This window comes from Rhinopithecus bieti, unplaced genomic scaffold (genome assembly GCF_001698545.2).
Source record: "Rhinopithecus bieti isolate Rb0 unplaced genomic scaffold, ASM169854v2 scaffold_5626, whole genome shotgun sequence".
Classification (NCBI taxonomy): Eukaryota; Metazoa; Chordata; class Mammalia; order Primates; family Cercopithecidae; genus Rhinopithecus; species Rhinopithecus bieti.
Genome location: NW_016805666.1, coordinates 220,655 through 232,869, shown reverse-complemented (window position 1 = coordinate 232,869; position 12,215 = coordinate 220,655). Strand labels below are relative to the sequence as shown.

The 12,215-nt window shown below is 41.0% G+C and overlaps 1 protein-coding gene across 1 annotated transcript in view; it reads right to left on the bottom strand.

The window, feature by feature from the left end:
* Nucleotides 1-2,057: 2,057 nt before the first annotated feature.
* The window catches only part of STAC (SH3 and cysteine rich domain), a 150,435-nt gene continuing 140,277 nt past the window's right edge, over nt 2,058-12,215 (bottom strand). The window contains exon 12 of the mRNA XM_017873390.1: nt 2,058-3,867. Coding sequence (XP_017728879.1) covers nt 3,769-3,867 — 99 coding nt within the window. The 3' untranslated portion in view covers nt 2,058-3,768. The remainder of the gene's footprint in view (nt 3,868-12,215) is intronic.

Genomic DNA, 12,215 nt, shown 5'->3' with positions numbered 1-12,215 from the left:
TGTTGTGATCTTCCCACTGGTTTTATTTTTCTCTCTTTAGTAGCAAAGAAGACTAACTCTAATAGATCCTACCGTGTTCTACTCTGCTACCTACTCTAAATATGCAACCCAAATGCTAGACTCTTCCTCTTAATGGGAGTGAATGAGAATGTGTGTATGGGTGGTCATGGTGGTGGTGGTGTGTGTTGTGTAGTTAGGAGGGAAAAGTGGTCGGTGAAATCAACCATCTGTGAAATCAAGCCATCTGGACTTCTAACTGTCTGTGAAATCTAGCCATCTGGATATCTACACGTGGGCTCTCTTTGTAGCCCTGCTGCCCACGTGAAAGGTGCTGTAGATGTCTGCTAGTGATGGGAGGTAAAGGGAGTTCTATTCTCCACTTTCTGGAGCCCTGAGGAAGGCACACTCAGTTCTTCTTTTCAAATTTACTATAATAGAAGTAAAATCTTACAGCACTGGTGATGAAGTATAGGACATATCTTCCCTGGTGCAGCTAGGAATGTACCATCCCTTGGCTGTAGGCAAGAGCAGGAGGTAAGGGGGTACAAGGCTGTTTTCGTACACTACAAAGCATATCCTTCAGGTTCCCATTTTATTCTTCATATGGACACTTCCCCTCCTTCCCTGTCTCCTCACCAGAGTATCTCCTGAGGTCTTCATCTCTTCTTCACTCAAAAACTATGGTCCTTCTTTTAGCCATTTTCTGAATCTTGCAAACCTTTAAGACTTTGGCAGGCCATAGCTATCCTTGTGCTTGTAATTTCTGCAGATAGGCGGGAGAAGAAAAGTTGTAGCTCCTAAAATCTGTGTTTGTGTAAGCATTCATGAAAATCTGTATTATGAGAAACATCTTGCTTTTTCCCTTATGTCTGGATGACACCAGATCTTTAGGGAATACTAGATATCTTATATTTGGAGGGGTAATTGCCTGCTAGCACTTGATGTTTGCAACACTTTTGGGCCTCATTGTGCAGAGAGAGCATTTTTCTCTTCTAACAAACTCAAATTTTGTAATTTGACTCAAATTACAAAACCCCTGCTTCTGTTATCTGTTTCTGTATAACAAATCACTCCAAAACTTAGTGACTTAAAAAATCCCTAAATGGTTATCTTGCTCATAAATCTGTAACTTGGGCAGGGCTCAGCAGGGATGATTCATCTCTGCTCTGTGATGTCTGCCACCTCAGGTGATGAAATATGTAGTCTTTCCACTGGGTGTTTCCTGCATGGTGGCCTCGGGGTAGTTGAAATTCTTATGGTATCTGAAGGTTCTAACAGTGAATGTTCCAAGAGATCAAGGCTAAAGCTGCTTTTAAAAGTTAACCTCAGATGCAATCATAGTAATGGGGTCACTACTATGTTTTGAATATGGTTTGTCCCCTCCGAAACTCATGTTGAAATTTGATTGCCATTGTGGCTATATTGGGAGGTGGGGCTGAATGGGAGGTGTTTGGGTCATGGGGAGAATCCGTCATGAATAGCTAATGCTATCCCACGGGTGTGAGTAAGTTCTTGCTCTCTTGGGACTGGGTTTGTTACTTCACGAGTGAGTTGTTAAAAATCAAAGCTGCTCCTTGTGTTTAGTCTCTCTCTATATGCCTGCTTTCTATTCTGCTTCTCTGCCATACTATGATACAGCATATGGCCATCGTCAGAAGCCAAGTAAATGCCAGCACTATGCTTCTTGGACTTCCTAGCCTCTAGAATTGTCAGCTAAAATAAATCTCTTTTCTTGATAAATTAACCAGTCTTAGATATTCTGTTACAGAAACAGAAAATAGAGTAAGACAGCTTTGTAGTACTACTTCTGCTGTATTCAATTGGCCACATAAGACCAGACCTGATTCAGTGTAGGAAGGGACCACACAAAGGAAAGAATATGAGGAGGTAGGATCTTTGGGAGACTACCTTGGAGGCTAGATACCACATCTTCTTTCTATTCAACTGTAAAAGGCAAACTGATTTTTAAGATTCATCTTAAACATGCATACGATGTGACATCACTGTGCCAAAAAGTCAGTGGGTATCATAACAGAAAGAAGAGATCAGGACACATGTTTCTGATGGTCCTTTCCACTGTATTGTTTTTATTAAATGGAATACTGAATTAGAGGCAAAGAGCATTTGTACTAGGCATCCAATTTTACAGAAAGGCAGTCATGATCTACCCTGGCTCTCAAAGAATCCATCTTGCCATTGTATACCTGGTTTTGCATGTGGCATCAGAGAGGGAGGAAATTCTGGATGCTGGCTTTAAGATAAGAGTAAGGCATCCAAACTTCTGTGAAACCAGCAGCCATCCCCTCTCAGTTCCCAGCTTCACACTGAGTAGGAACAAAATAAATAAATGGAGACTAATGATGCTTTGGTTTGGGAAATAATGCTTACATGCATAGGATGCATCCACTTAAGTCTTTTAAAAACCATTGTTCTAATGATTTTATTGCTCTGTAACAAAATAAATCAAACTGACATTGATTCCAAGGTGATTGTGAATTGAAGTTTAACCATATTAATGACTAATAGGATGGAAATTTGAGTGCTAGCAGGCTTGAGTAGGAAGGCATCACAGTATATTGCATTCTTGTAAACATTAGTACAAGTACAGAGTAATAGAGATTCCCCTAGATGATGCTAATTGGGCCCCTAGTTCCTCTACTTTCAGAAGGATGAAGCATTAGGATTATTTTCCATTTTACATCTGCTAGGGTATAACGTACTGCCCTAAAGAAGAATGGATTCCAATTTGGCTACATTTCTTCCAAGATGCTGTTGTTGATTCCCCTTCATGTTCCTAGTTCCCACAAGGTAGGTTCAGCCTCCAAAGTGGAGTCCTATAGGACAGCATGAAGGAAAAATGCTGCCTCCAATAGAGAGGATGTAAAATGAAAGTGTAGACTTTTTGTTATAGTCTCTTCCCTAGGTCTATCGCCCTCAAGCAGGGGTTTCATAACTGAAAGGGCTGTATAATCTTCAATAAGTAAGAACTCTCTGCCCCAGCTTTCCCCACTTCTCCTCCCCACTGTATCTATGTCTTGTGTCGTGCTCTGTTACCCAGGCCAGTACCTAGAACAACAGGAAGGATGGTTTGTCATCAGTCTTTAGGCAGGTCAGGTCTTTGGAGGTGATGCCATGTCAACATAGCCCTCATATCTAATGCACACCACCAGATGTACTCAGAGGACTGAAGAGAAAGAAAGAACAAGCTGGACATTCTGGACAGCACAATCACAAAATGGGGGAGCCTGGGGAGCACTGGAATGCTGGGGGCTGGGAAGCAGGCCTTTCTGATGCTTCGCACAGAGATTGCTTGGGGACTGAAATGTGATGACACTGACTGACCAGTACTGGTGACATAGGTCTGGAACCAGAAGAATACTTGGCTACATGGATCTGAATCTTGCACTGGGCTACCCTGCAAACTGGAGCACACTCCAGTGTGTTAACTTACACCACACAGACAGGAAAGGAGTGGGATCCTGGGGGACAGCTATGGTTTATAGTCTTACTGCTGCTGCCAAGCATGGCATCTGGCTCTGCCTGCTGACTCTCTCAGCCTCGTCCCCATCTGGGGAGGCCTGGATATGCTGTGCAGTGGGCCCTCTGTTTGGTGGCTGTTACTCCATAGTCTCAGATACTTAATTCTTGTCTCACTGTTTCCTGGGGGGCTGGGTCAGTGCGGCAGCTCCTCTGGGTTGACGCAGTGTGAGATGAGGCAGAGGCATCACAGCAGAGCTTGCCTACTGCGAACGGAGGAGGAGCCGGCAATCAGATGTTTTCTAGGACATCAAGGGGGATGAGGCCTTTCTTTTTTCCACTGAGGACTCTGATAAAGCCATCTTGCTCTTCTTCAGAACTCACGCAGATCTGAAGGCCAAGGAAGGAAAAAAAAAAAAAGACTTTACTGTCAGCAAGAAAGACGTTAGAACCTGCAGCTTGAATCCCTGCTGACTGAGGTTGCAGGAGCAACAAACTGGAAAAGGGAGAGCAGTTTCAGGGTGGGAAATGAGCACAGTGAGAATCTGATAAAAAATTAGGCAAAAACCTAGCTTTGGAATGAGGCCCAGGCATTCAATGTTTTCTGAAATGTAGCTTTATAAATGAGGATCAATAAAATGAGGATTAATAGTACTGTGACCCTCTGAAGAGTCACTGTGAGGACAGAATGAGATAAGAATGTTTGTCATGGAGCCTAGCATATGGCATGCAATAAGTGCTCAAGACATTATTTAAAGGACCAAAATAATAGCTATCATTCAGCAGACTCCTGTCATGTGCTCAGAATTTTATATGCGTCTCATATAACATCAGGAAGTCAAAGGGAACTATTTCACTCCTGGCCTTAAGCAAATAGATGCTAACAATTCCCATATTCCAAAGTAAGGCCACCTATGCTAGACTTTTAAAAAGGAGTTGATAAACATTCATTTGGATACTCTTGCCGCTCACCACTTATTGGCCACTGAAGGGCATACAAGGGTGGATGTGCCAGATGAAAATTAGAAGAGGTTTATGAATAGAACTATTGTTGTGTTGTGAGTTTCTCCTGCCTTACCTTGTCTTAGGTTGGATTCCCTAGAAACAGAGCCTGATACAGGGATCCTTGTGCAAGTGGCTTATTGAGAAGGTGCTCTTGGGGGGTGGGAAGTGAGGGATGCAGGATGGGGGCAGGGGAAGGAGCCCAGCAATGAGAGGTTTTCAGCTGGAAAGCAGTCTAGCTTGGTTCCCCTGGGAGCTCTGGAGCATGAATTGCATCACAGAATTGTCTCACTTTGAAGCTAGGGTTTCAGACTTTTGGACCCTATGTCAGTCAGTCATTGGCCATTGGCTGACCTGTAGCCTGAGGGACATAACCTTCCAGGAGAGAGGGTCCTGCTGTCTCAAAAGGCCCTCCCTGAGAAGGCAGCTGTGAGTTGTTGGTGGCCAACATAGCAACTGGGAGATGAGTGCACCCATCTGGTGAAAGGGATGTGAGCAAGGCTCCAACAGAAGCCACCACAGTGGGCTCTTCCATCATGTAGAAGAAGGGGCTTGAATAGGACACTCAAAGAGCTTGATTTGTGACTCCTGGAGCTTGGGACATACAATGGACAGGTATCTGACTCATACTTCAGAAATCTACTGTGTAAGAAACTTGACTAGAAAGAGGCTCAGACAGTGAAGTGAAGAAGAGATAATCTGTAAGAGTAGAGGATGTGTTGACTGTTTCATGAAGACCAGATATGGGCCACTGTGAGAGAAGTAGCTGATGGGTCATGTTAGGTCCCTTGACATGACTTCAAAAGGGATGGACTACTTGATTTTCAAAAGCTGAGCTGTGCAGCTTTTTTGTCATATGTTTGGTAACAAATCTGCACTTTCTGCACATGTATCCCAGAACTTAGAGTATAAAATAAATAAATAAATACATGCCCAACATAGTACCAGGTGCCCTAGGTGATACAAAAGGAGCACAAAACATAGTTTTTGCCCTCAGAATAATAGGGTCTAATCAGAATGGAAAATTATACCTCCATAAAAAAAATAAAAATAAAAAAATAAATGCTGACACCTGGCTGGGCACAGTGGCTCATGTCTCTAATTCCAGCACTTTGGGAGGCTGAGATGGGCGGATCACTTGAAGTCAGGAGTTCATGACCAGCCTGGCCAATGTCATGAAACCCTGTCTCTACTGAAAATACAAAAATTAGCTGGGCATGGTGGTGCATGCCTGTAATCCCAGCTACTCAGGAGGCCAAGGCAGGAGAATCGCTTGAACCTTGGAGGCAGAGTTGCAGTGAGCCAAGATCACGCCACTGTACTCCAGCCTGGGTGGCAAAGCTGAGACCTGCCATTGCCTATGCCAGTAATACTGAAGGGGGGAAGCTCCAGTGATGAGCAGGGAGTATGTCTTGAAAGAACACACAAAAGTGCCTTGAGAGGAGGATTTACCTTTACAATTTGCCAAAGAGTGTGTTTTCTCACCTATTTCTATGTGTCAAAATTCAACAACCCTTAATGTAAGTCCTACCAGTCAGCATCAATAAAAATATAAACACCTGCCCTTTGAGTAGGCTGGTTCTAGGTGAAACATGAACCATGAAAACATGTTGAATTTAAATATTGAAATTAAAAAATCAAACTTGAAAACAATTTATTGACATATACACACAAGGATGCTGTATTGTGGTGATGTGGAAGAGTGGGCAAGGAGTCAGAACATTGAAATTCTGGCCAGAGCTAAGAGCCTTACACCATTACTCCATGCCTTGGAGCAAACAAAAACTGGACTGACCCAAAAAATGTCTTTTGGGTCATTTTCAGAGAATTTCATCATCTCTGTGAAGAGTAAATTTCAGTTCTTAGAGCAAAAAAACCAATGAGGTTCAAATGTGTGCCTGTATATAAGATAGACTTTTGCTTTTTTCTCTTCTCTTTCAAGTTTTTGTGTAGAAGAGAAGCATTGCTTGATAGAGGCTGTGGAAGAGTTGTTCGGAAGTGTCTCTGAAATAGGAAGCCAAGAAGCACGATGGTTCATGCTTTGTTGAATGCACTGGCTTATTTTCAACCTTTCAGTTTGGCATCCGTAAAGTGCTTTGATTTTGGGAGACCTTTGTAAGGATGAGAAATTTTGAAGATGATGAGTACAAACGACTGAACACAGGCTTCAGTAGCTTTGACTCTATCCAGAAATGAGGGATCCAGAATTTAAAATTCTGATGGTAAATACATAACCTCTCAGCCTTGAGGATCTACCATTTTAGGAAATAATGGCAGAGCCTGAAACATTTCCATTCATTTAGAGGCAGAATGGAAATATCTTCCCAGAAGATTAGTTGTGGGTGGAAGAGTGGAAAGTGAGGACAGAGGAACTCTTTTGGTTTGGAGGGCCATAAATAGAGGGTGAACAACTAGTCTTGGTTTCCTCAGGACTTTCTCAATTTTAGCACTGAAAGTCCCAAGTCCTCCAAAACCCTTCAATTCCAAACTGTAATTGAACAGTTGATCTCCCTAGCAGAAATGTTTTACTCACCAGGTCCAGTTAGAGATATTTTTGTTGCCTAAGGATCCTCAGTTCCCTGCTTTCCTTATTTATTCACTCATTCAACAACTCTCTATTGAGTACCTACTACATGGTAGATACCATTACAAATGCTGGGAACTAGTGCAATACAAGACAGACAGATCCCTGACAGCGCTTTCTGGGTACAGCTGTCCCAGCTGAAATTTATTGAGACATCAAAAACGTGGTAAGTGCAAGGGCTGTGGCTGTTTTGATGGCTGATTGTCCTGTGGGCAACATTTAGTAATCTGACTGACAACATAAAACATAATTTTTTTTTTTGCACAACCTAATGAATGAAGAAAAAAGTACCAATGGAAATACTTATGGAAACCTGATCTAGCCAATGGGGTAAGAAATACCTTCTTGAAAAAGTGACATTTAAAGAAAAAAGAAAAAGGTGTGGGAAGGAGGAAAACAAGACTAGAATAAAAACAAATTCCAGCACCAAGAGATTGTGACACTTTGAAGTAATGGAAAAAATTGAGTGGACCAGAACAGAGAGATGGAGGGAATAACGGGTGTAAGATGAAGCCACAAAATCTGTCAGAGCCTAAAGTGTGCAGGAAATGGAAGCCATGCTAAACTCTGCTAAGACCTTTGGCTGACCTTCTGACCTATCTCATGGACTAGAATTGGGCCACAAGTAAACCACTGAAATCATCACCGACAAGGAGAATGGGATCAATTCAGTTAGCACTGCCTGAGTCATTTAAGATATAGGTGGACAACAGAACAAAACTCAGGGCTCTGCAGCATGGGAAAAGGGCAAACACGACTGTTGGTATTAACCACAAGGGTGTTGAAAGGTTTTAATTGGAGGAATGAGGTGGTCAGATTTATTTAAAACAATTATATCCGTTTTCCTTTCCCCTCCTCTCTCTTCCCTTCCCTTTCCCTCTTCTCCTCTCCCCTCCCCTTGACTTTCCTCCTTTCCCTTCCTATTTTCATCTGTCCTCTTTTTTTTTTTCTCTTGCCACCCATTCTCTCTCCATCATTCCTCCCTCTCTCTAACCTAAAGAGACTTCCTGAAAGCTGGACAAATTTTCTTCCCATAGTGATAAATCCTGACCTGACCAGTCAGCTTGCTGACATGAGCGTCATGTATGCAGCAGTGGTAAGCTTGATGTCCCAACACCAAGGCAGGCACAGCATATGCAGAGCAGAGGCACCCCACATACACAGCAATCCATCTCCAGCCAGCCTAGCGCATACCTAACCGTGTAGGCCAGGCTATGGCCAGCTCCTCAGCATCTCTCAGAAACTTTGCTTTCCTAGTATGGGACACAGGCAATTTATGGTCTTCTGGATTTGAATGACTTACTCAATTTCTTCCCAATCTCATTCTCCAGAGCCTAGACTCTTTAATGGCTTGCAGGTCCTTGATTTGGAGTTAAATGTTAACATTCAGTGTTCAATCTTTGACATTTTAGACTTCTGATCACGTATCCATGTTCTCTACTTTGGTTTTTGCATTTGGTGGAAACTGAGCTGGATTCAGACTAATTCACTCATCATTTCAGCTGGGCAACCTTAGTTCTGCATCAATCACTCACTGTGCTAGGAAACAAAACCTTGAGGCAAACACTGATGATTGGTACTTATGGTCATTTCTGTCGTTTTCCCACGAGGCAGAGTCCTACCTTTCATTCTATTGCCCATCCCTATCCTATGTAACTTAGGTAAATTTAATTGATCCAAGTCCTGTTTCTATCCTCCTTGTTAGTGATTCTTAGTGGTTTACGTAGAATTTAGTTGTAGCCAATGAAGCAAGAAGAAATATCTGCTAGGGAAGTTCTGGGAAAGGTTCCCCCCGGCACTATTAAAAGAGATGCCTTAGGAAGAAAATTTTTGTCTGGAAGGATTCCTGGAGTGGCTGCAGCCATCTGTGACCACTAGGGGACGTAGTCACCATTTCAAGGATGGCTTAGCAGCAATGTGGAAGAATTTGGTTCTCTGATCAGGGGATCAAGCCACTGAATTATCAACCCAAGAACTGACCTCTCTCAGACTCTTTATTATAGGAGTAAAATAGACCCTTCGAGGTTGAGTTTGAGTTTTGTAACTTGAGATGTTTATTCATTTGCTATTACTGTTGTAACAAATCACCACAAACTTAGAGAAGCCTTAAACAACACCATTTATTGTATCACAGTTTTGTAGGTCTAGTGGACTTGGCTAGTTTTCTCTGCTCTGGGTTTTATAAGGCCCAAATCAAGGAGTCAAAAGGGGTCTATTCCATTCTTTCTTTACTTTTTCTCTAGGGGAGTATTTAAATTTAGGCTCATTTAGGTTGATGCTGAGTTCACCTCCCTGTGGCTGGAGGACTGAGATGCCTGTTTCCAGCTTCTAGAGGCCACCCTCATCCGCTGGCTTGTGGTCTCCTTTCTCTGTCTTCATTTCCAATAATAGTAGGCTGAGTCTTTCTCATACTTTATCTCTCTTTGACTTACACTTTTACTTCATTTCTCATCTGTCCTCTTCTGTTGCATCTCCCTGACACTAGCCAGACACATTTCTCTGTTCTTTTTTTTTTTTTTTTTTTTATTATACTTTAAGTTCTAGGGTACATGTGCATAACGTGCAGGTTTGTTACATATGTATACTTATGCCATGTTGGTGTGCTGCACCCATCAACTCGTCAGCACCCATCAATTCATCATTTATATCCATTTCTCTGTTCTTAAGGGCTCAAGTGATTAGATTAGGCCCACCTAGACAATCTAGGGTATCTCCCCATCTCAGGGCTCATAACCTTCATCCCATCTGCAAAGCCCCTTTTGTGTAAAAGCTGGATTCGTTTCCTATTGCTGCTACAATAAATTACCCCACATTTTGTGGCTTATAACAACACACATTTATTATCTTACAATTCTAGAGTTCAGAAGTCCTAAGAACAAGGTGCTGGCAGGGCTGCATTCTTTCTAGAAGCTCCAAGAGAGAATCTGTTTCCTTGTCTTTTCCAGCTCTAGAAGTCATCACCTATATTCCTTGGCTCATGGCGCCTTCCTTCACCTTCAAGGCCAGGAGCATAGCATCTTCAAATCTCTCTCTCTCTGACCTCAGCTTCCATCATCACATCTCCTCTGACTTTGGCCCTCTTGTCTCCCTCTTCTAAGGATCTCTGTAATTATACTGGGCTCACCCTGTTAATCCAGATCATCTACTGGTCACAAAATCTTTAACTTAATCACATCTACAAAGTTCCTTTCGTCATATAAAGTAACATATTCAAAGTTTTGGAGATTAAGACCTGGGCATCTTTGGGTTATCCTGCCTACCACAGGATAAAAGGACCAAGACTATAACAATAAAACATTTTAAAAATTGCAGAAAATATGCACATATGTCTCACATATTTCAGACATACTGAATGCAGTACGTTGAAGGAAGACTTGGCCTCAGTGTTATAAGGAGAAAATATCTTGAGGTAAAGAGATGATGCAATGAGATGCAAAGAAAACATGCTGTATAGCAAAGGCATAGATTCATCCTAAATACGCATCAATGGTAGACTGGATAAACAAAATATATGTATCCCAAATTTGGGGTATGTATACACCATGGAATACTAAGCAGCCATAAAACAACAAGATCATATTCTTTGCAGGGACGTGGATGGAGCTATAGGCCATTATCCTTAGCAAACTAACACAGGAACAGAAAACCAAATACCACGTGTTCTCACTTGTAAGTTGGAGCTAAATGATGAGGACACATGGACACACATAGGGGAATAACACACACTGGGACCTTTTGGGGGGTGAAGGGTGGGAGGATGGAGGGGATCAGAAAAAGTAACTAATGGGTGCTAGGCTTAATACCTAGGTGAGGAAATAAACTGTACAACAAATCCCCAGGACATAAGTTTACCTATATAACAAACCTGCACTGTACCCCTGAACTTAAAAGTTAAAGAAAAGAAAATATGCTGTAGAAGAAAGGGGCTGACTGAGAAGAAAAGTCTACAAAGAAATAAATACTAAACTAACATGTATTAGAAACAATGAAAGACTGAATTGAAACTTCAGAAAATCAAAGTGAAGTGAGAACTATCTTGAAACAGTCTTGGGAGGAATTAGAGAGAGATAAAGAAGTGTAAAATAATAAAGACATTCAAACTATAAAGGAAGTATGGTAAACTAGAAGTGATCCAACCAAGGAATGATTAAGTTCCTGGAGAAAGAGGCATTGAGAGCAAAGGACAAATGATAAACTAGAGAAAATATTGGTCACATGTGGTACACCAGATATAAATATTCTTCAAAGGTAGAAAACTTTTTATATAATGTAAGAAAATGGGCAAAGTACATAAACAGATTATTAGAAAAAATAGATGCTCTATATATATGAGATAAAATGTAAGCCTCTTTAACCATCCAGAAAATGCAGATTAGCATGAAATATTATTAATCTATCAACCGAAACAACAAAAAATAGTAATGTTCAATTCTTGCAAGCATGTGATGATCTAGATATGCTCATGAACAGCTGGTGTGAGTGTAAGTTGGCAAGACCTTTCTGAATGCAATTTGGCAGTATGCATCAAGAATTGTACAAGTCTTGATCTGTTTTCCTCTAAATTCTAAAGTATACTCTAAGAAAACAATCAGAGTTAGAGACAAATATTTAGCTTCAAAGATGTTCATTGCAGTTATCAATAACAGTTTAAAAAATAAAAATTCTGAATATCCAATAATAGGAGAAACTTAAACACACTCCTGTACATCTAGACTAAAGATTGGCAAACTTTTTCTAGAAAGGGCCAAATACTAAATATTGTAGGCTTTGCAGGCCATCTGGTCTCTATTGCAATGACTCAACTCAGCTGTTCAGTTGTAGCATGAAAGCAGCCGCAGACCATATATATAGGAATAAATTTAGCTATGTTCCAATAAAACTTTCTTAAAACCTGTGTTTTGGTAAACATTTAATGACTACATTTTTTAAACGTTAGGAAACTAAAGAGGATATGATATCAAAATGTGAATTAAAAGTTTGTCAAGAAATATGCCAAAGTGTTTATGTTGGTAATAATTTATTTGTTGAATTGCTTATGGTCTCTATTTTATCTTTTATATCTCTTAAAAATATTTTCCTTCAAAATTTCTCCAAAATAAATGCCTTTTGGTTTTGTAATAAAAATTTTTTTTTTCTGTTTTTTTTTTTTTTT